This window comes from Elgaria multicarinata, chromosome 21, assembly GCF_023053635.1.
Source record: "Elgaria multicarinata webbii isolate HBS135686 ecotype San Diego chromosome 21, rElgMul1.1.pri, whole genome shotgun sequence".
Classification (NCBI taxonomy): Eukaryota; Metazoa; Chordata; class Lepidosauria; order Squamata; family Anguidae; genus Elgaria; species Elgaria multicarinata.
In genome coordinates this window covers 12343857-12368101 of record NC_086191.1, presented here as the reverse complement: position 1 = coordinate 12368101, position 24245 = coordinate 12343857, and the positions used below count along the sequence as shown (strand labels likewise).

At 46.3% G+C, this 24245-nt stretch overlaps 3 protein-coding genes across 3 annotated transcripts in view; all 3 read right to left on the bottom strand.

Annotated features, from left to right (window-relative positions):
• Positions 1-3350: 3350 nt before the first annotated feature.
• LOC134412110 (serum amyloid P-component-like) lies at positions 3351-5664 on the bottom strand. The gene is made up of 2 exons (XM_063145896.1): positions 5601-5664; positions 3351-3982 (listed from the first exon to the last, which is right to left on the bottom strand). Exons 1-2 carry the CDS (start codon positions 5662-5664, stop codon positions 3351-3353), a joined length of 696 nt encoding a protein of 231 aa, XP_063001966.1.
• A 7818-nt stretch (positions 5665-13482) lies between these two features.
• LOC134412378 (uncharacterized) lies at positions 13483-23692 on the bottom strand. The gene is made up of 4 exons (XM_063146284.1): positions 23631-23692; positions 21861-22459; positions 15202-15298; positions 13483-14257 (listed from the first exon to the last, which is right to left on the bottom strand). The coding sequence occupies exons 1-4, from the start codon at positions 23683-23685 to the stop codon at positions 13635-13637; spliced, it is 1374 nt and encodes a 457-aa protein (XP_063002354.1). The 5' UTR covers positions 23686-23692; the 3' UTR covers positions 13483-13634.
• LOC134412273 (NACHT, LRR and PYD domains-containing protein 12-like) overlaps positions 15012-24245 on the bottom strand; it is a 240982-nt gene continuing 231748 nt past the window's right edge. The window contains exon 11 of the transcript XR_010026405.1: positions 15012-15027. The gene's annotated coding sequence lies outside the window, so the exon portion shown is untranslated. The remainder of the gene's footprint in view (positions 15028-24245) is intronic.

The window sequence follows — 24245 nt, the reverse complement described above, 5'->3', positions numbered from 1 at the left end:
ACAGTCACATGACGTGTTTCGGGCAGGTATGTGATAAAACAGGTATTTCTTTGATTCCATCCTGTACTGTCTGCATTCCCAAAATATATTTCCAGTATTTATAATCTGAGAATGTCTTCCTTGTTACCTTATCTGATCACATTCCTGTTTTTATGGACCACCTAATGGCTTTATTAAACTATTTACAATTCCATGAGTTCTAGATCACGATCAATCTATTCTGGGCTTTGACTGGGGACAGGTATATATCTTACCACTGCAGCCCTAGTATATTAAACTTTATTTATTTGTTTGTTTGCATCCTTTACTTCATTTCTATACTGCCCAGTAGCTGAAGCTTTCTGAGCAGTTCACAAAAATTGAAGCCATAAAATATTATACGTACGTACACCATAAAATATAATATGAAAGCTTAAAACAATATAAGTCCACAATACAAAAGTGCAACCGGAATAAAACCAAGCAGTAATGCAGAGATTAAATGCAGGTTCAAAAGAACAGAGTTAAAAGACTAGGATAGTAAATTGCTAAAATACTGGAGAAATAAAAAGGTCTTTACCTGGTGCCAGAAAGAGTACAATGTAGGTGCCGGACGGACGTCTCTAGGGAGCGATAATCCTCCAGCACCACCTTCAGGAATCAGCCATCCAAATAGGAGTGGAACCATTGCAACGCAGTGCCTCCAACTCCCAGCCCAAAACAACCTGTCCAGAAGGATACCATAGTTGATGGAATCAAAAGCTGCTGAGAGGTCCAAGAGAACCAAATGGATTGGACTCCCCCTGTCCCTCCCCTAGCAAAGGTCATCTCACAGAGTGACCAAGATAAGTTCCATTCCAAAACCCGTCCTGAAGCCCAATGGATCTGGATAATCTCTTTCATTCACAGGAAGGAACATATCTCAGTGCTCAATTATTTGTTTTCCATGTAAGAGGTCCTAGATTCAATTCCCACTGCATCTCCAGGTTGGGATGGGATTGAAAAGACTTCCTTCTCTCTGAAACGCTGGAGGGTCACTATCTTTCAATAGGGACAATATTGATTTAATTGAACCAATGGTTTCACTTGGTAAAAAGGCACCTGTGTTCATTCCGGGTGGAGCTGGGTCTTCAGAGCTCTGCAAATGTCAAGGTTTAGGCCAGGTTTTGTCATGGAAACAGCCTAGGTTTCCCCGTATGATGACCTATCTTGGGAGAGATACAGGAGAATGTGACACTACTGTCGATTCTCCTGGATCTCTTGGTGGCTTTCAATACCATCAAACATGGTAGACTTCTGTGTGCTCTCTAGGGTTGGACCCCAGGGGAAGTGACTGGTCAATCAGGTACTCAAGGAGACTCTGGCAGAAGGAGGTTATAATGTGCTACATCAGTAGCAGAGGCAGTAAGCCTATGGAGAACATGGGCGGAGAACATGGGTTTGTCATGTCCTCCTTATGGATTTCCATGGGCAGCTGCTTGGCCACTGTGTGAACAGAATGCTGGACGAAATGGACCTTTGAGATGATCCATCATAGCTTTCCTTTTGTTCTTATTGACAAGGGGAGTGTCATGTTCTGTAGGCAGTTTTGCCCAGTAAATGGAAGCACAGAAAGATAGAAATTCCTAGTCCCTTGGACAGGGCTCTCCAGGAGCTGCTAGGACGGAGGGTTCTTCCTCCTGAAAGGAGCTGTTGTTCCAGCAAGGGCTGGCAACATCACCTGCTGCTCTCTCATTGGTCATTGCTGTGGCATTATGGCCTTTGACCTTGAGGCCTAGCCCTAGCAGCACCACTACAGCTGCCCATGCCTGTCTAAAGATAAGCTGTCAGATGCTCATGCAGGACACTCCTCCCTCACTCCTCCCACACACACACACACACTTTCCCTCTTCTCTTTCCCAAGAAACAGCCCCAGACTTGGCAAGAAGCAGAGCCAATCTTTCCCTCAGAAGCCTGTTGACCTCTTATGGATTAGGCTACTTCCTCCTCCCCATATGGAACCATAAATGATTCAAGAATACACGGTATGTGAAATGCAATGCTTTATTAGAAGGACATTAGAGGGTGGAGAACGGCGTCTTACGGGCTTCACGGAATATCTCATTAGGCAGAAGGAACTGAGAGCCCTACAAACGCTTCTCTACTGAACTACTGAACGCTTATCTGCAGAAAGTATTGATGTTTTAAGGACACACTTTGTTTAGATCAAGGGTGCCAAATCTCCTTCAGCTCCAGGGCTAAATTCAAAATCAGAGGTCTTCCAGCAGCAGGGAGAGGGGGTTGGGTGGGCAGGGATGAAGGGAAAAGGCACAAGTGATGTGAGAGAGAGAGAGAGAGAGAGGGAGGGAGGGAGGGAGCGGCAGCACGAGCAAGGCAATCCTATATACATATCTACTCAGAAGCCCAATTGGGTTCAACAGGATTTACTTGCGTGTAAGCGCGCTCAGTATTAGAATCCCAAGCTGATCAACAGCAGCTGGGAATCTCCCCGTTGAGAACTGAGGAGTCTTTTCCCGCCTCTCAAAGCCAGGGTCTACACGTGGAGCTTCGGGGCGCTTGTCTGCGTCTGGAATGCGCCTTCGAATCGACGTGTAGATTTCCTCCGAGTGTTTGCCTTAAGGATCGTTTCAGAAAAAAGAGCCTAAAGCTTCCTAACCATCATTCAGCTTGAAGTGTGTTTTGGAGACTCTGTAACCATTAAGCTTGCCTACCGTGTGATTTCCTCAATAAAAGAAGTCTCACTGATATGAGTGTCTCGTGTCAGCTTGCCAGCATGGGTGAATGCCAGAGGGAACAGGCATAAACACAACAGCAAGGCCGAAAGCAAAAAAAATAAAAAATAAATGGTGCAGACAAACCCACAGAAAACATTGGCATATTTCACCTTAAAGATCCTACTGCCACTAACTAAGCCCTTGAGAGGGATATCGAATCCTCCCAGAGTGCAGGACACGGAATAACGGGCTGAAGTTAAAGGAAGCCAGATTCCAGCTGGACATCAGGAAAAACTTCCTAACTGTTAGAGCAGTGCGACGGTGGAATCAGTTACCTAGGGAGGTGGTGGGCTCTCCCACACTAGAGGCCTTCAAGAGGCAGCTGGATAACCATCTGCCAGGGATGCTTTAGGGTGGATTCCTGCATTGAGCAGGGGGTTGGACTCGATGGCCTCTTAGGCCCCTTCCAACTCTGCTATTCTATGATTCTATGATTCTAATGTTTAGACTGGGGCATGGGGAACCACGTAAAACCCAGGAAATCACTAAAGGTCAGCAGTTGGGGGGAAGGGTTGGATCAGGGGAAGGAGTGTGGCCATTTGGGAAATGCCCGGCACCCAACTTCCCTGGTTTAGACCATTCATTTGTTTGCAGAACCTACCCAGCTCTACAGGAGGAATACAGGGATGGCTTCAGAACAATGTAATCTCTGATGTCGTAATTTAATGCCCTCCAATTAATCACTGGGTTGGAAGGAACTCGGTTGCCCCACACAAGGCAGATTTCATCGCCAGACAGCACCCGGTCCCACACGTACACATCCGTGATCTCCCCTACAAAGGACTGGTTGATGTCAAAGCCACCTCCAAAAGAGTCTTGATCTTGCCCAAGGACGATAGAGGCCTCGGCACTGATAACGTGGCCTTTCATCATCCCGTTTCGGGGCAACGGTTGCCCGTCCAACCAGAATTCCACTAATCCCGTGCCGGACTCCCAACTCATGCAAATGTGCTCCCAGCTCGGTTTGGAGGCCAGCTTTTCAGGGAAGATGAAGAGCACGTCCGAAGTCCCGACGTAAAGGCTGTATTCGTTGGGTTTGGATTTGAAGAGCACGATCTCGTTGTCGCTGGTTTTGGTCGCATAAGAGAAGAGGGTGTGAGCACGGGTCATGTCCGTGTAGGACCTCAGGCAGATGGTGAAGCTGGTCAGAGAGCGCTGTGAGGAGGACTTCAAAAGCACATGGCTGGTGTTGGATGATTCCGGGAAGATGAAGACTTTTCTTTCCAGATCTGTGGGGAGAAGGAGGAGCAACAGCAAAGAGCGTGTGTGGGTATCAAAAAGAAAAAGTGGCAGGATGGGGTAAGTGCTTGGCATTCATTGCTAGAAGCTTCGCATATTAAAGATACTTGTCTTTTCTGTCAGGATTATTGGACAAGGTTTGCACTTATCCGATATCATAGAATCATAGGCCTTAGCTAGACCTAAGGGTCGTCCCTGCCTGCTCCTGGGATCCCCTGTGTGTCATTTACATGAACAGGGATGACCCCGGGATGATCCCGGGATAAACCTTAGGTCTAGCTAAGGCCATAGAATTATAGAATAGTAGAGTTTGAAGGGGCCTATAAGGCCATCGAGTTACCTAGGGAGGTTGTGGGCTCTCCCACACTAGAGGCCTTCAAGAGGTAGCTGGACAACCACCTGTCAGGGATGCTTTAAGGTGGATTCCTGCATTGAGCAGGGGGTTGGACTTGATGGCCTTGTAGGCCCCTTCCAACTCTACCATTCTATGATTCTAAAGGCAAAGGGCTATGGGGAAATGGGGCTATGGGGAAATGCCCCAGCCCGGCTGGGGCATTCTGAGAGTTGTAGTCCAACACATCTGGAGCGCCCCAGGTTGAGGAAGGCTGCTTTAGGACTTTTCCTAAAGACTCTTTGTCATTCTGCAAACCTTAGGGTGTCCCCCCACCCCACCCCACAAGCCTACCGACGCCTCCCTCTTGAAATCAACTGCTCTCCCCGCACTGTCTGCTCACAGCAACCGGTACTGCGAAGGCAACCTTCCACAAAACTAGGCAGTTCTCCTTCAGCCATCGTTCCTTCTATTTCCAATGTTCAGGCGGTGCGTGCCGATGCGTTTGTAGCCCAATTGGCACCACCCACCCACAAGAGAGAGGTATCGCCAGGTTTGCAGAATGTCAGCACCAACAACATTAGGGAGGGGACGCTAAGAGGGGTCCCCAAAAAGATGCCAGTGAGAACTAGGTAAGCTCAGTGCCATGGAGTGGTGGATGTTGGCGAGGGACAGAAGGGATGGAATACAGTAGCTTGGAAACTGAACAAGAGCTCTTCACTCTGCAACATTTTGTTGCAGGTCGTAAGAACCTAAGAAGAGTCATAGACTCATAGAACAGTAGAGTTGGAAGGAGCCCACAAGGCCATTGAGACCAACCCCCTGCTCAATGCAGGAATCCACCCTAAAGCATCCCTGACAGATGGTTGTCCAGCTGCCTCTTGAAGGCCTCTAGGGTGGGAGAACCCACAGCCTCCCTGGGTCACTGGTTCCATTGTCGTACTGCTCTAACAGTCAGGATGTTTTTCCTGATGTCCAGTCGGAATCTGGCTTCCTTTAACTTGAGCCCGTTATTCCGTGTCCTGCTGGATCAGACCAAGGATCCATCTAGCCCAGCACTCTGTTCAAACAATGGCCAACCAGCTGTGGTCCAGGGACCAACAAAATAGGACATGGTACATCAGCACCCTCCCACCCATATTCCCCAGTTGTGATGACTAATAGCCATGACTTTGTCTAAACCTCCCCTACCTCCTTAAAGCCATCATCGCCAGAGTCAAAAGGCCATCTAGCTTCTGCGGACAGGTACACCTGTTTTGCTTTTACATCTCACCCACCTTCTTGGGCAACGGACTGCAATAGGCCAGCAAGGATGAGGAGAAAGGTGTGAAGAATCTCCATGCTGGGTTGGCAGCCAGGAAAAGAAATGTCAAGGAGGTAAATGGATCTCAGATGTCGCTGGGTCTGCCTTGGTTTTCCTTTCTAGATGAGCTAGTCTCCAGTTGTAAGAGGCTGTAAACCTCTTCAGGCATTTATATTTGAACTGCGAGGGACGGGCAAAGATTTCCATTCAGTCCACCCACAGGAATAATCCATGAAATAGATGAAAATACTTCCCCCAACCCAAAACGGGTATCAAATGCCAGTTGTTGTTTTAAAATTCCAGCCAGCATGAAAATGATCCCTCTCAACCTACGAACTGTAAAAGCCTTCCTGGACAATTTGGTCAGAGAAGGAATGCAAAGAGAGAAAAGGATTCTTTGCAAAACCGAAAATGTCTTTTTCATAGCCTGGTGACTGGTGGGGGTGGGTGGGTGTTGGATCACAGTTTTAAAAAGAGAAAGGAAATCTTAAAAAGGGATTTGTTTTTCTTCCAGCAAGTGTTTGAGGTTGCAATCCTGTGCCTGCTTATCTGCGAGTAAGCCCCATTCAACGCAATGAAATTTACTTCTAAGTAGACATAGGATTGCATTGTGAATTGATTAAATTGGCCACCGTTGACAAAAAGAGACCTGTTCAACTTTCTCCCCTTTGGAGCCCAGCCAATTTTAGGTGAGCTGGAAGTCTCTTATCAATTGAAGGTGGACATGCTTTCCTCAACCGGATCTCCCAATTTTCCAGAGTCCTGGAACCTAGGGTGACCATATGAAAAGGAGGACCGGGCTCCTGTATCTTTAACAGTTGTATTGAAAAGGGAATTTCAGCAGGTGTCATTTGTATTTATGGAGAACCTGGTGAAATTTCCTCTTCATCACAACAGTTAAAGCTGCCCTCTTTTAAATCTGGTCACTCTAGTATAGCTCCTGCACCTTTAACTGTGGTAATGAAGAGGGCATTTCACCAGGTGCTGCATGCATACAAATGACACCTGCTGAAATTCCCTTTTCTATGCAACTGTTAAAGATACACGAGCCCTGTCCTCCTTTCCATAGGGTCACCCTATGGAACCTCTTTCAGCCCAATGGCCAAATTCAATTTTGGAAGGCTGAATTCAATTTTAATACATGCATACATTTGGTAATCTAGAAGGCAGGGAGACAGAAATGCAGAGAAGGAGCACAGAGCACTGGGTGCAATGCTATGCATGTTTTGACAGGAGTTGTAGGACTACTTTCTGTCCAAACATGCCTAGGCTTGCATCTTTAGTCCCACTACGGGTGTATGCTAGTGCTTTGCCTAAAGCCCGGAACGCAGCTTTATACGGTGTTGAGTTGTCAATGTTTCCTTCCATTCCGCTCAGACAAGAAGGTTAGAAACCAGCATGAAATATTTCACGGTTCTATGGTTGTCTTGAGGCAAGATCTGAAGTTTGCAAGTGTCGATACCAAGGAATTAAGGAAAACAAAGCACACGGGCTTGTCAGAAAGCGGCTTGCAAGAATTCTGCGGCTTCGATCGGGATGTGAAAAGCCTCAGTATCCTTTGGAACTTACTCTTCTGCTCTCGTCCAAGACCAAAAAAAAAAAACTAGTCCCCCTCCAGATTAAGGCCCCTTTCTTCCCAAAACAACAGAATTTGTGGGGTGCTTTTTAACAACCCTTCCCCTCCATTCGAGGGAAGATATTTTTTCAATTGTTCTTTAGATGACACGCCATGTGAGTATTTATTGGCTCTCCTCAATGCACTAATGCTCAGAAGATTTGTTTCTTGGTATCTGATTCTCTTAAATCTGTCCGTTCTAAAACCAACTTTGTGTGCCAGGGCTTCAGAGTGGATTAGGAGCAAGTTCATTGAATGGAAGTCTATTTCATGTCACCAAAATAATCTTATGTAACTAATTTGATGACCGGCTCTGATAGCTACACCTGAGATTTGCCTCTATGCCTTAACATTGATGTTCTGCTCTTTGGGGTGCTGCAGCTGTCTGTCTGTCTGTCTGTCTGTCTGTCTCTCTCTCTCTCTGTGTGTGTGTGTGTGTGTGTGTGTGTGTGTGTGTGTGTGTGTGTGTGTAGACCTAAGGTTTATCCTGGGATCATCCAGGGTTCGCCCCTGCCTGAGCACTGGATCCCCTGTGTGTCACCTAGGTGAACAGGTTTGACCCCCGGACGATCCAGGGATAAACCTTAGGTCTAGCTATGGCCTCAGACCCAAATGTACCCTGGTGTTATTGAGGGTTGGGATAACCTAACCTGGGATAGTCCTTCTAACATTTCTGCTGTAGCAGAAGCCATGGAAATGAGGAAGCCAGGAAGAGCCATGTAAGAAAATTCTCAGGCTTCTTATCAGCGCAGGTGCTGCTAAGCAAGGCTTTTCCTCCACTTCATGTCTGGCCACGAACTCCATTCTTTTCTTTACTCACTATCTTATCAACAGTCGAAGTTTCTTCATCCAAACACCATCTCTTTTCCTCACTCTGACCTTGCAGAAAGCAAGATGAACATGCAATAAATGGCACAGTCTTCCCACCCACCCACGCATGCTGTTGTTTAACTTCCAAAGCCTTTAGGTTAGAGACGTTACACTGCCATAACATCAAATGCTCTGAGATCCCAAGTCCAACTTTTCATGCACAGAAGTCTGGAATCTTTCTGGGGTCTGGAACATCGGTCTGGAGTCTACTTCTGGAACTTCCAGACATTTTATTTTTATTTTTAGGCCACCTGCCTATTTCAGGGCAAGCTTAGCAGTCTGCATCTTCTTCAGGAACCAGTCAGCAATATTATTTAACCCAAGGCTGGTATCATTGGTAGGCATGGTCAGGTGAGGCCCATGCCCTACTGATAGGAGTCCCTCCTCTTCCCCATGGCAACCTGCTGGTTCACCTGCCTCTCGCTCTGGCCCAGACCATGATGGTGGGTAGAAGGAGGAGCAGCAGATGCCATGGCCTCCCTGCTCCCTGGCTCTCTGCCTGCCAAGTGGTACCCATGATGAGAAAGAGGAGGGGGAGCAACTTCCAATTTGACAAAGGTGTTAACAATGATGCTAGTAGGTGCAAGACACTTAGATTCAGTATTAGGGGCTAATCAGGAAGCTTAAAACAGGACAGATACCAAGTATAGTATCAGGCATACGGTTGGTCTATGACTAGAAGGTAGGGCCGGGCCTTCAATCCTGATTTTAAGAATACTTCTTCTTGAAGAAAAAGGAGGAAGAGAGTCTCTCCTAGTAAATTTAATGTAAGTCTAACTTTTTTTCTATGTTAAGTAGAGAAGGCCTTTGTGGAGGCATCTTCATCATAAAAAAATAGTAGACCACTGAGGAAGACCATATTGTGTCGAAATTTGCAGATGACACAAAATTGGGTGGGATAGCTAATACCCTGGAAGACAGAAACAAACTTCAAAGTGATCTTGATAGTCTGGAGTGCTGGGCTGAAAACAACAGGATGAAATTTAATAGGGATAAATGCCAAGTTCTACATTTAGGAAATAGAAACCAAAGGCACAGTTACAAGATGGGGGATACTTGGCTCAGCAATACTTCAAACGAGAAGGATCTTGGAATTGTTGTAGACTGCAAGCTGAATATGAGCCAACAGTGCGATATGGCTGCAAGAAAGGCAAATGCTATTTTGGGCTGCACTATTAGAAGTATAGCTTCGAAATCACATGAGGTACTGGTTCCTCTCTATTCGGCCCTGGTTAGGCCTCGTCTAGAGTATTGCATCCAGTTCTGGGCTCCACAATTCAAGAAGGATGCAGACAAGCTGGAGCGTGTTCAGAGGAGGGCAATCAGGATGATCAGGGGTCTGGAAACAAGGCCCTATGAAGAGAGGCTGAAAGAACTGGGCATGTTTAGCCTGGAGAAGAGGAGACATGATAGCACTCTTCAAATATTTAAAAGGTTGTCACACAGAGGAGGGCTAGGATCTCTTCTCGATCCTCCCAGAGCGCAGGACACGGAATAACGGGCTCAAGTGACAGGAAGCCAGATTCCAGCTGGACATCAGGAAAAACTTCCTGACTGTTAGAGCAGTATGACAATGGAATCAGTTGCCTGGTGAGGTTGTGGCCTTTCCCACACTAGAGGCCTTCAAGAGGCAGCTGGACAACCATCTGTCAGGGATGCTTTAGGGTGGATTCCTGCATTGAGCAGGGGGTTGGGCTCGATGGCCTTGTAGGCCCCTTCCAACTCTGCTATTCTATGATTCTATGAAACGTGTTTGGTTTGGTTTTATTGTTTGTTTGTTTTTAATTGTTGGTTTTATGTAATACTATATAGTTCGGATGTTCTTGAAGTATACTGTACAGCTTTGGTTCATAATATATTAGACACCCTAAGCAATTATCTGTATATGACCATTGATAGTGGAACCATCAGCAGTTTTTCCACCCCTTTTCCCCAGTTCACCATTCTTCTACCCAATATCCTTCCAATAAACAATGGCATTTTACTCACTTCACATCTCGTAACATTGTTTTTACAGTCCGAGAGGAAATGGTACAGATGTGCTTTTGAGGGTGGCCAACAGGGTATAGAGGAAAACCTTTATTTCTGCTTCTTTCAAAAATCTAGGGGTGCAGGAACACCTTTGTAGAGCAACGAGGGTCTTCATTCATAAGAGTAATGACAGAGATACTGTAAGACTCAGGCCCTTAACTGATTTCAAGGTAATGTAGCATATATAAGCAAATTGTAATGGAACTGACATCTGATTATCAAAGAATCTTCACTTTCATCTGCAGCACGCCTTTCTTCCAAGATGAGATGCCCTCTATCTTGGAAGCCAGAGGTGAAAATAACCCTGCGATGAGTAAATCTCCAAGCTCTGGTGATAACTGTGGAGTTTCCAAGCTTTCAGAAACATTTTTCAATCGCTTCGTAGAAGAAAGAAAGCTTTGTTTCAGATAACACATCCTTTTTTGTTTCAGATAATAGCCAACGAGAGCTCCTTCAGGGTTCCATCCCGTTCCGATATCATGATTACCGGATTCCAAAGCGTGGCTTTGAGATCAAGGTCATGCTGGCATTCCTTCCTATCCTTTTGCGGTTATGGTTACAGCTAGCTCTCTTTCCAAGGGAAAAGGTCTCCATCTAGTGAAATACATCTCCATCCATTTACCGTGTGCAGCAGCTGATCACGGATGACCTTTGGAGATGCCTAGTATCAGAACCAGGGCTGAGTCAAAGAAGAAAAAGGGGAGTCTACAGCCACAGCACCCACCCACAGCCTATGCCCCAGAACATACAGTAGTTATATTTTGCCAGGCAAAGGAATTTCCCCATAAATTGTTGTTTTAGTTCTTTTCTTTCCTGTTATTGTATCCTCTCCTCTTTTTTTTCTTCAAACTATCATAAGAAAAGAGGGTTTGTATCTGTCCGTCTGCCCAACAGTGTCATAGTACCAAGACTGCAGATCCTAGACACCTGAAACTTGGCATGCATGCTAAGATGAAAATTTATTCAGTTCGTCTGGAGGCTATCAATTATCTAGCCAAGCACAATTTAAAGTGCTGTTGTGTTCACCTTTGGAAGTCCTTCCCGGCTTAGAAGTTGCATGCCTGTGAAAAGCCTCCTAACTGCTTGGCTTTTCTGGTTGCACTTTGCTGAGATCGCCACTTGGACATGGTGAAAGGATGGAACCTTCACTCCAGGACAGCCGAGGGATGACCACACCACATTTGCTGTCTGTTTGCGCTCGCCCCGTCGCTCCCTGCCACCTTGTGCAACAGACACAAATGAGCCCTCCAGACGAATGGGGACCCAGAGCCTGGGACACTGCAATGTGGCATTGCATCCAGTTCTGGGCTCCACAATGCAAGAAGGACGCAGACAAGCTGGAGCGGGTTCAGAGGAGGGCAACCAGGATGATCAGGGGTCTGGAAACAAAGCTCTATGAAGAGAGACTGAAAGAACTGGGCATGTTTAGCCTGGAGAAGAGAAGATGGAGGGGAGACAGGAGAGCACTCTTCAAACACTTAAAAGGTTGTCACACAGAGGAGGGCCAGGATCTCTTCTCGATCTTCCCAGAGTGCAGGACATGGAATAACAGGCTCAAGTTAAAGGAAGCCAGATTCCGGCTGGACGTCAGGAAAAACTTCCTGACTGTTAGAGCAGTACGACAATGGAACCAGTTACCTAGGGAGGTTGTGGGCTCTCCCACACTAGAGGCATTGAAGATGCAGCTGGACAACCCTCTGTCAGGGATGCTTTAGGGTGGATTCCTGCACTGAGCAGGGGGTTGGACTCGATGGCCTTGTAGGCCCCTTCCAACTCTGCTATTCTATGATTCTCTGATTCTCCACACCATGCCTAATTTTGTACACCTCTGTCATGTCTCCCCTTAGCCTGCTTTTTTCCAAGCTAAAGAATCCCAGTTGATGTAACCTTCCTTCATAGGGGAGATGTTCCAGCCCCCAATAATGTAGGCTTTGTAGCATATGGACAGCCTACTCTTTGAAGCTAGGGAAGACTCGTGGGCTGAGGGGCAGTGTTTTACAGCTAACCCTGTCTTGCTGCTGTGTGGAAGCCACCCCTGATGGGAATGAAATGGACCGACCCCCTCCATCTGGAGGAACCATGACAGGCGCTGTGCCTAGGGGCGGGGGGGTGAGGCTGTAGTGCTTCACTCAGACAGGGCAGGCAAAACAAGTCCAGTTCTGTGTGAGTTTGCTTGCAGGTTTTGCTGCATCAAACGAAGGGCTCTTCCAAGCTGTGCAACGTTGGGCTGTGGGCTTGTAAAATAAGTCAATAGCCATGCACACCTATATCCATTGTTAGGCCCAATTCAGATGTAACTGTGCTATAAACCATTACCAGGGAAGGGAAGGAGGACGCGCACAGGCCCAGGGCACATTCCCGACCTCAAAGCCACAGTTTTGGGCTGGTAAAACACGATCCCTGGATGTTCCATTGAAAGAGCTCTTGTCAATCAATACAATGACTGTTATCTGAAACAAAGCGCATTTGTTATCTGGAATAGAGCTCTCTTTCTTCTCTGAAGACCTCTAAAATGCATCCGAAAGCCTGCCAATTCACCCATGATCCCCTGAGCTGGGATCGTTCCTCATCACCGGGTGCGTTGTCATCTGTGCCGACCCAGAAAAAAGGGTCATCTGGAAGTGCTGCAAAAGATGGAGACAAGAACGTTTCTGGAAAGGGAGTGAAACATTATGGGAGAACCAAATCAACTGGATTATGGGAGTGGGAAATGGCCCCTTTCCCCCATCTCTGAGGTCACGTTCACAACCTTGGCAAGGCAGCCAATGGTGCCCAACCATGCCCAACCATGCCCACCAACCCTGAGTAATACTAGGCTGATATTTTTGCCCCTGCCCCTTTTGCCCACCCCTGGAAAATCCCCTCCGAGTGGTCCTGCAAAATAGAATTCTGTCTTCAGGCTGAAAGGATTTCAACACACCTGGACTGGGTTGATCTGCTAGGAGTTTAAGAAGAGAATAAGAAGAGCCCTGTTGGATCAGGCCAATGAAAGATGGACCAGACCAATGGAGCACTCCTGGAAGATGGCCAAGGAGTTGGCCAAGACACTGCCCAAAATGAAATTCAGCCCTCAGGCTAACTTGGCTTACTTTGGGTAGTACCCAAGGACTCTGTTGTCCTATCCCTTCTTATGTTATTTTTGTCTTCACCATTAACAATGGACACACACCCATTTATTCCACTATCCCAGGATTATGGCAGAAACCAGAATAATACTTTCCCCTCTAAAAAGTACATCTGTCGTGTTCTCTTCCGGTTTATAAAAACATTAGGAGACGTACATTGAGTAAAATGCAATATTTTATTGGAAAGGCATTGGTTTGGAAGGGTGCATGCACATGATTATCACGGACCTCTTTAAGAGGCTGAAAGAGTTGAGATCAACGCAACGACCGCCGTCTACTGAATCGCCGTGAAGAAAAATTAGGAATTTCATGAAATAATGTCATTAAAATAAAAAAGGGCATTCGTTCGTTCAGGAAGACCCCCGACTCAGTTGACGGGATACAGATTGGGTTTAATAACAACATAACCCTGGATCCCAAAATTGAGTGACCGCCAGTTAAACATATAGTTGGAAAGCATGCGGTCATTCCAGACAAGGCCCACTTCGTCGGCGGTCAGTACTCGATCCACCATGTACATATCCGTGAGCTCTCCGAGAAAGGACTGGTTGGTATCAAAGCCACCTCCGACGGAATCCTGTTCTTGCCCAAGGACAATGGCTCCCTCCGGTTTGATAGAGTAACCTTTCTTCAAGCCCATTCGGGGCATCGGTTGTCCATCCAACCACAACTCAACTAACCCGGTGGCAGACTCCCAACTCACAACGATGTGCTCCCAATCAGGTTTTGAGGCCCGGTTTTCCGGGAGGCTGAAGGTCGCGATTGCACTCCCCACGTAAAGGCTATATTGGTTGGGTTTCGGCTTGAAGAGCAAGAGCTCATTGTCGCTTGTCTTCGTGGCATAGGAGAAGAGGCTGAAAGCGCGGGTCAGGAGCGTTTTGTATCTCAGGCACAGCGTGAAGCTGGTCAGTGGCTGCTCAAACGAGGTATTCAAAACCACAGCGGCGGTGTTGGAAGCCGTCGGGAAAATGAGCGCCTGGTTGTGTAGATCTGTGGGGAGGCAAGGGGCATTTTTCTCATCTAGGACTACAGGCATTCAGGGGGTTCATCAAAGACCACTTTGCCCCTTCCCCCAGCCCTGCCCCCTCTTATGTCCATCACTGATCATTTGATGCTTTCCCAAATTTTGTACAGTTGTTTATCCCCCTTTAAACTCAAATATACTGGGAGTTAGTTACAACCAATCAGAAGTCTAAATAAGCTATTCAAGGTACTGGGCCCATTTTGGGGATGAGATTCAGCACCTCGGATAGCTCCTTCAGCATGGATGGTTGTGACTACCCCCCCGGAAATTAGAGCTACCACCTTTCCTGGCTAAAGAGCCCGTCTGTGCCTCCAAGCTAGACATGATGGCATCTCCTGGGTTGTGGGGGCTCTGAAAGGAAATCAGGTTATGCATCACTGCCATCTTCTGGCCAAAAGAGTGAAGTACTGGGAGTCCATCAGCAAGCCCCTTATAACAGCAATGGGTGTTATCCCAGAGTGCATGACACGGAATAACGAGCTCAAGTGACAGGAAGCCAGATTCCGGCTGGACATCAGGAAAAATTTCCTGACTGTTAGAGCAGTACGGCAATGGAACCATTACCTAGGGAGGTTGTGGGCTCTCCCACACTAGAGGCATTCAAGAGGCAGCTGGACAGCCCTCTTTCAGGGATGCTTTAGGGTGGATTCCTGCATTGAGTGGGGGGCTAGACTCGATGGCCTTATAGGTCCCTTCCAACTCTACTATTCTATGATTCTATGATTCTACTTAGCCTCTAAGAAGCTCTAGCTTTGATCAGTAAGGGGCCCCTAAGGCACTCTGGGAGAAAGTCGCTCACTCCAGAGGGAGATGGGTTTGAAAGAGTCTTTTGAATGGGCAGATGTCAAAGCTTTGTCTAATGGGCGGTATAGAAATGCATTAGAAATAAATAAATGCAATAAATAAATACCTTCATAGGCAAGAGACCCCAGCAGGCTGGCAAGGATGAGCAGAAAGGGGTACAAGTTCTTCATGCTGGTCGGTGGCAGAACAAGCTGGATCAGAAATCAAAACCTGCACTGAAGTCGCTTTTTATTAGTATTGGACTTCCTCATTGAAACCACGCCCTAGTTGTGAAACTTGGTAAAAGCTTCTCTGAAATTGCCAAGAGCAGTAGGGAAGGTTTCCCATCAATCACCTCCTTCGGACTTTCCCAGAAAACAGATTAAATCGTTGAAGAATATTTTTTCTTTCTTTCAGCTGGCTTTCCAGCTCAGAACCCCTGAAGTGAAAGACCTGTTCAAGCCTGTTCACTTGGGCTAGCAGTACGCAGATGTTTGTGCAAGATCCCTTGCCATGAATTGCAATCCATCATATTCAGCGTGTTCAGAGGAGGGCAACCAGGATGATCAAGGGTCTGGAAACAAAACCCTGTGAAGAGAGACTGAAAGAACTGGGCATGTTTAGCCTGGAGAAGAGAAGATGGAGGGGAGACATGAGAGCACTCTTCAAGTACTTAAAAGGTTGTCACACAGAGGAGGGCCAGGATCTCTTCTCGATCCTCCCTATGGCTGCTCGGGTGATGGAGGAATCACTAACGCCAGAAATCTGAAACGATCATAGAATCATAAAATCATAGAATAGCAGAGTTGGAAGGGGCCTATAAGGCCATAGAGTCCAACCTCCTGCTCAATGCAGGAATCCACCCCAAAGCATCCCTGACAGATGGTTGTTCAGCTGCCTCTTGAAGACCTCTAGTGTGGGAGAGCTCACAACCTCCCTAGGTAACTAGTTCCATTGTCATACTGCTCTAACAGTCAGGACGTTTTTCCTGATGTCCAGCCAGAATCTGGCTTCCTGTAACTTGAGCCCATTATTCTATGTCCTGCATTCTGGGAGGATTGAGAAGAGATCCTTGCCCTCCTCTGTGTGACAACCTTTCAAGTATTTGAAGAGTGCTATCATGTCTCCCCCTCAGCCTTCTCTTCTCCAGGCTAAACATGCCCAGTTCTTCCAGTCTCTCTTCATAGGGCTTTGTTTCCAGACCCCTGATCATCCTGGTTGCCCTCCTCTGAACACGCTCCAGCTTGTCTGCATCCTTCTTGAATTGTGGAGCCCAGAACTGGATGCCATACTCAAGATGAGGCCTAACCAGGGCCAAATATAGAGGAACCAGTACCTCACGCGATTGCTTGGATGGCTTCCGAAACTAGCCAGAGGACTTCATGCAGCCATAGGGGATACAGGTTACCAGCTCCTGCATAGCTGTGGTAAACCCTGTTGAAGTGAGTGAGACTCGGATGTGCAGGATTACAATTTTAATGGCCAAAAAAATATTGTGAAATATGTAAAAGTCATTTCCTTCTCCCAAGGCTCTCTCAAACATGTTTTTGTCAGCATGGAAACACCCAGTCAGAATTCGGAACGTTCTGTACCCTGATGCACATTCCTAAAACTGAAAAGGTCAGCTGGAGGGTGGTGTGTGGGCGAAGGAATGGAAGAAGATTCTAGAATGTGAGTGAAGCATTTATGGGAATGGGTTTTCTGTCTGGTTTAAGGGACTGAGACTCCTCCTCAAATTCTCTGGCTCCTCGCCACAGTTGTGCTTGAGATGCCTACATGCTCCGTCAACCCCACAGGAATGACAGAAAACCATATTTCCATAGGCTGGGCTCTTCTATTTTGAAGAGTATTTAGCAGAAGACTTCAGAATTGACTGAACATTCAGGATCTGAATATGGCATTTTGATTTTGAATTGTTATGAGTCCTCCTGGACAGATTCCTTTGTAGTTCCTCCTTTTGCCCAGTGGATGGCAGAGGTGCCGACGCTTAACCCCATCTGACTGATGATACTTAGATCTTTGTCACTTCTGGATTTGGATGGACAGCTAGGGATGGACGGACTCACCTGCGTCTGGCTCCGTTGGATGCCCACCAAGTTGCCACCATCCCACCCCGCCCCATGAGCCTGGCAGGCACCCAACGGAGCTGCGAGACCATCCCACCTCATAAGAACCTAAGAAGAGCCTTGGACCAAGGGTCCATCTAGTCCAGCACTCTGTTCACACAGGGGCCGACCAGCTGTCAGCCAGGGATAAACAAGCAGAACATGGGTGCAACAGCACCCTCCTGCCCCTGTTCCCCAGCAACTGGTGTACACAGGCTTACTGCCTTGAATACTGGAGAAGATCAGAAGAGCCTTGCTAGATCAGACCAAGGGTCCATCTAGCCCAGCACTCTGTTCACACAGGGCCCAACCAGCTGTCGGCCAGGGATGAACAAGCAGGACATGGTGCAAGAGCACCCTCCCACCCATGTTCCCCAGCAACTGGTGCTACAGCCGCCATGGCATGCAACAGAGCATTCACACCTTTAATCCTGTGTAAATGGCGGTCATAAAGGGAAATGCATAATTTCTGGAGCTACCGTTGTTGTGTGCAATGGAGGCTCCGTGTCCTCTGTGAAGATTGCTCCATTATCTGATCAGAAAAGGGGGGACTTTACTGCTCTTTTGGATAGATATATGGATAGACAGATCAGACATATTTCTGGTCAGTTTCACAAATGTTCAATCAAACCTCTTTTCCATTCCCTTTTCCTATTACTCTGTGATTATTGGTAGTGGAAGCAGTAACAATAGTAGTATTAAAACACACCTAAAAGTTGCCTTGTTTTTAAATGTAATCTCGTCCCACAATATGCTTGTCTTAGCACACGTTTTACTCTAGAATACATGGTTTGCTTTGGTTTTTACATGGGCCCTTTCTACACCTAAGGATTATCCCAGGAAAATGGAGCGCTCATCCCTACCTGCTCCCGGAATCCCCTGTGTGTCATTTGGATGCACAGGGATGATCCCAGGACGATCCTGGGGGCGGGCAGGGGAAGGCAAGTGTAGAAATGGCCATGGTTTATTTCTAAAACAGTTTTATATGCACGTTGGCATGACTTTTTGAGCTGAGAAAAATGGGAGGACTCACCTCCTTTGCTTAATTTGGGAAGATGGGGTAAAATGACACCTTTACTGCGATGTTTTGCTCTTCATAAGACTTGTTGCTAGAAATGTGTCCTGAAACTGTTTCGATTTTGTTTAGGACAGCATTGTGTGCTTAGTAAATTTTTCTGTACTAGGGATCTATGTGAAATGAGTAAAAGACGGAAAAGACAAATGCTTCATTGAGTTGCGACTCGATTAAAACTCCATGTGTCTCACACCAGAAGTCAGTAAAAAACTGCATTTCCTTCTGGCATCTTGTGCTGGTGAGAACTGAGTGGGAATAGTGAACTGGCAGGCTAGCCTCTTCCTTCCACCAACTAAATACCAGGATACCTGAGAGAGGGCCTTCTCCCTTACCAACCTGCCCGGTCACTGAGGTCATCCGAGGGCCTGCTCCTGGGGGTTCCACATAGATCCCTCCTCCGATTGGAGTCCACCAGGGGAAGAGCCTTCAGCGTGGTGGCCCCCCTCCTGTGGAACTCCCTGCCTCTGGAGGTCAGGCAGGCGCCAACCTTGTACTCCTTTCGGCGCCTCCTGAAAACATCTTTATTCCAAGAAGCCTTTCTTTAACATGCAGCCTTGGATTTCTGTTTTTGCTTCTTTTAAATTTTGTTTTAACTGTTTTATTCTGTTTTTATTTTCATTTTACCTTGTACACCGCTCCGAAATTTTTCAATGGGGAGCGGTATATAAATATTCTAAATAAATAAATAAATAAATAATACGAATATACCATTGTTAGGGAAATTTCATCTTTCCACATAGCGGGTCGCACACGGCCCAAAATTTATGCACATAAAATTTGATGGTGTTCCTCTCTCTAAGGGGCATACTTTGAGGAAGTGGTCCCCATGTCCTCAAAAGGAAAACTCAAAATGGGGGGGGAAACACCAAAAAGCCAAATGGTCCCCTCCTCCTCCTCGCAAAGGGGAGGGAGAAAACCCCAAAAGACCCAACTTCCATGGGGATTTTTCTCAGGGACCTCCTCAGATTAGGGACGAGGTCCCGTGGGGCAAGGAAACCCACCTCCAAAGCAGGGGGGGACTCGTCACTCCACAGGGGCACTCCAGACTCTTAACAACTTGAGGTCCCTCGCCTAGGCATCTCTGAATTCCTGGGAGGATGTCTCCTCCGTTCAAGAAGAACCTCTGTGTCCGGAGTGACAGGAAGGGCGGAAAGGAGATGGGGTGAGGGAGCTTGCCTACAGCACCCAAAAACCGGGCAGAATGACAAAGAGTGATTTTGCTCACCTCGTCCAGAAGCCCGTGGAATGGCTGCTACGCTCGGCCTTCCCCTAGATGGGGTAGGTTTGGGAACCGGCTCATGGCACGCCGCAAAACCGAGGCAGCACAGGCAGGAACAACGCGATGCAAACTCAACTCGTTCTGTCCTGCTCCCGGCGACGATGCACTGCTTGCTTGGATCCCACTGCTGACACCAAAACTGTTAGGGAAATTCCCCTAACTTAATAGGGAAGGAACGACTTCACAACCATTCCAGGGTCAGAGATTCTTTATTAACCATGCGCATAGGAGAAAGCCCTCACCCCATAAAAAACCGATAGCGAAAAACTCTCTATCCATCCTCCATGTCAGCATACTTTTATACTCATCAAAGTTGCTCTGATGAAGTCATACTTTTCCCTCCTCCCTCCTGTGACTGATCACAACTCCCATAAATGTTCCATAAGCAGAAACCCATTCTTGCATTAACAATGCCATATTTTGGCAGCCTATGAGAGGTACAAAATGTTGCATTCTGTTCTTTGATAAGCTCAAGGAGAGAAAGGAATTCCAGAGTATGCACTGATCCTTCAGAAATGCCTGGTCAGATGGCTCTAGATGGTAAATAGATTAAACAATGCGCGTCTCCAAGTCTGGGTCCTAAGAGACCTGTATCTTGTTGTTTTTAAAGGCAGGAAGGTAGGAGCTAGAGGGAAAGTGTCAGGAGTGTGTTTGAGCCATTTATTTGCATTAAATTGAGAGGCTTCAACAGGGGCATTTTCAGGAGGGGATCTACACCAGTATATAAAAAGTTGTTTTTACAGTCATTGAACGTTTTGTTTTTGAACGATTTAAAACATAGCAGTTTTTAAAAAGTTTACTTACTTTTCTCTTTCCGTAGGAATGCATTCCTTTTGGCCACACTAAGAAAAGAAATCCGTTTGTTCTTTTTCCACGGCTGCAAATTTCCCCTCCCACTTCCTCTTCTCTCCGAGAATCCTTCCAGCAAGCAGCCTCCCAAAACTGAAACTAAAAGTGTCTGCAAAAAAGAGGCTTGAAAGAAAGAAAAAAACAGCTCCCACTTTGGGTGCAGAAATTACATAAACATGCCCCCCAGGAATGCAATTGGCTAATTAAGAACTACAGGAAACCCATTTAATACGATGAAATCGGCCACATCATACCAAATAGAACGACTTATTTCAGAGAAGTTCAAAATAAAAACCGGAGAACAGACAACAATAAAACGTCACAAACTGAACGTCATGTGGCGAAATACTACCAAACGCACACTTAAAAACAGTAAGACACATTCTAACTTGACTAGAGAGCTTCGGCTATTGGGCGGTATAAAAATATAATAAATAAATAAATAAATAAATAAATAAATAGTGTGGATCCCCTCCGGGTTTCCTTATCACCATCTTCTAGAATCCCTGTCTAAGGACAGATTTGACACAGGACGTCTGAGAACTTCATTCTGCTCATTTTTTAAAACACAAGAACTTAACTAAGTCCGCAAATTTCTTCATAAATGGGAGAGAAAGAACTTGAAATAGACCGTTTCAACAACCAACCTCTTCTGTGAGCCCGAAACAATGAATTGAAAACAAAACAAAAAAAACCCCGCAATTTTTATAGAGCCTTTTAGGGTCATGCATGGCTGCTTGGGCTACATGAATAAGAATGTGTTCAGACAGTGAAAATCCATACTTCTTTGACGTTTACAATGCAGTTCACAACCAACGTTTACACACACACAAATGTATACATTTGAAACAGGGTGTAGAAAAGGAATGTATATATTTCAAGAAGTGCAGAGAGAAACACTTTATTCAGTGGGGGAAATTGCTGGCAACAAAAAAAAAAACATACGTGTGAAGGAATGAGCTCAAAGTGCATACAGAAAGACATACACCTGACGGTCTTTTAGCATTCAAGAAAGTGATCAAGACTGATCTCTTCCGGCAGGCCTATCCAGTAGAATTTTAGGATGCTTTTAGGATGTTTTTAACAGAGTATAATACGTTTTTAATCAGTATTTTATGATTGCTGTTGTTCCCCAACTCGATCCAATCGGAGAGGCGGGTAAGAAATATATTATTATTATTATTATTATTATTATTATTATTATTATTCATATGCAAAGAGGTTATTCAATCAAAACATGGCTTGCAAAAGTGTGTATATTTGAAGAAGTGTGCCCACAAATGCATCCACTTAGGGGAAATATACGCCTAAGTGCACACATGTTGAAAATACATTCACATTTTCACGCAGACCCTTAAAAAAATATTGCAATGTCAAGAACGGGAGGGGGAAATGAGAAGCTGAGTGAAACAGACATTCACCCATACCTAGACCTAGCCTGTGAGGGCTGCTCTTCCTGCCGGCTCTTTGCCTCATTGTAAGGTGAGCTCCACCACCACGTTGCCTTTTACTTCAAAGTTCAGAGCTTTCCAATCCACCAGAGGTGTTGGGCCGGGGTCTCTGTTGAAACTCCTCAGCTGGTCTGGAGGCAGCACAGTGCCCCACATGTACACGTCGGACATTTCTCCCACAAAGGACTGCTCGGCATCAAGAGAGCCACCATAGGAGTCTTGTTCCTGCCCAAGCATCACCACCAGGTCGGTTGGGATGCTATACCCTTTGGCAAGGCCTTTCCTAGGCAAGGGCCGCCCACCCAGCCAGAGCTGACCTAAGCCGGTATTCGAGTTCCACATTAGGCAGGCTGTTTCCCAGTGGCTGGTGCTTCCATCGGTGTCCCTACTGTAGGTAATGCACTGCCCACCCACACAGACCTGATATTTGTTGTTGAAGTTCATGAGGAGGATCTCATTGTCATGTTGCCTCGAAGAGGCAGAGAACAGGGAGTAACTGCGGGTCAGGTCAGTGAAGAACCGGAGGCACACGGTAAGGCGTTCCAAGGGACGAACCAATCTGGGCCTGAGGAGCACGTAGGAGTTTGCAGAGGTTTTTGGGAACACAAAGACTTTCCCATTCAAATCTGAGGAAGTAAGAAGACAGAGGTTAGACCTCTGAGTGTTTCATGCACATGAAGGAGAAATGAGAGCCTGTGTGGTGTAATGCTTAGAGTGCTGGACTAGGAGTCGGGAGATCTGAGTTCTAGTCCCCACTCGGCCATGGAGCCTCACAGGGTGAGTTTGGGGCAGTCACAGATTCTCAGCCCAACCTACCTCACAGGGTTGTTGTTCTGAGGATAAAATGGAGAGGAGGAGGAGGAGGATTATGTACACTGCCTTGGGATCCTTGGAGGGGAAAAGGTGTATATAAATGCAATAAATAAATAAATGTCTAGAGAAAGTTGGCAGAGAAATCAGCAATGGATTCAAATGAGAACATATGTCTGTGAAGTGTATTTCACAACGGACCAGCTTTTTCTGAGTTGTGTGGACTTGCAGACCATTTTTCGGTTTCTGCAGATGCGTATTTGCGCAGATGCGTATTTGCAGACCAAGAAAATTCTCTTACAAAAAAACTCAGATCATGTTAATGAGTGGATGCTGCTGAACTTATCTGATGTTAAAAATAAGATCTATTTTAAAGGAACCGATGTTTGATGCACAGGAAATACTTCTCTTGCATTCAGTGGTGTAGTGGTATATTTTGAAGTGCACAGCCAGGCCTCCAAAGTGAGTCTGAAGATTCAAATCGCTGTGTGCCTCTATAGCAACCAACTACTTCTAGAAGTTTTCATTTCCATCAAGAGCAGGTCTTTTGCCAAGGCCTTAGTTGTTTAAAATATTTCCTGGCCACCTTTCAGAGCAGAAGCTCTCCCGAAGCAGCTTATAGCAATAAAATACACAAAAGCAGTTAAAATATGAAAAGCAATAAAAACATAAAACACAAAGAAATAAAACACAATGAAAGCCTGCAAGGACAATGCATGATGGACCTCTGGAGGCAGCTTGTTCTAGAGGTGTGGGGCCACTGCAGAGAAGGCCTCACATCTTTGGAACAAGCTGTGGGGAGACAATCCTTCAGGTAACCTAGAAGCTCTAGTCCAAAATATCCAGAGGGCCTGAGTCCGGCAGCGTCTCTCTTAATATTTCAGATTGGGATTTTCACCAGCAGTACCTGGAAAAGCCGGGGATTGAACCTGTGACAGGTGAAGAGGGCCCACTGATCACCCACCCACCCATCCCTGCATCACCTACTTGTCTGTGCCAGAGCTCCTGAGAAGCTAAGGAGCACAAGAGACCAAATAGCCATCTTTGCCATCTGCCGCACCTGCACAGAGAGACTAACGGAGCACAGGGTCCCCAGCACCAAATCCTTCTGCTCTCTGCTCTTCAAAATGCAGGCTTGGAAGCCCTGGACAGCCTCTTTTATCGGCTCATCAATATGCTATGAATAAGCTAGTTTTTAAATTGGGAGGGGGGGGAGGTTGCATATGAAGTGATTCAACAAAACGCACCCAAGGCCCCATAGGAAAAATTGAAAGAGACTCCAAGGCGGTGGGGGGGAACCTGGGACGGCCAGTTCTTGCAATAAAGCTGCCTGTGAGATTGGATAAAATTAGGAGGAATAAAACAGCCTTGCGGCCCTCAATTAGTATGCGTTAGGCTTTTATGACATTCTGTTGTTCCGCATGGCAAGTTGTTCCTGGACAAAACCATCCCTCGCTATGGTTTTGTCAAGGAATAAAACATCTATCGAACCAGCTATCTTCACACATGAACATATCTCAAAACAAACTTTCAGTTCCTGGTATCCTATTTCAGTTCACATGTTTTTTTGTTGGGTGCCATCCAGGTACGCTGGGTAGAGTT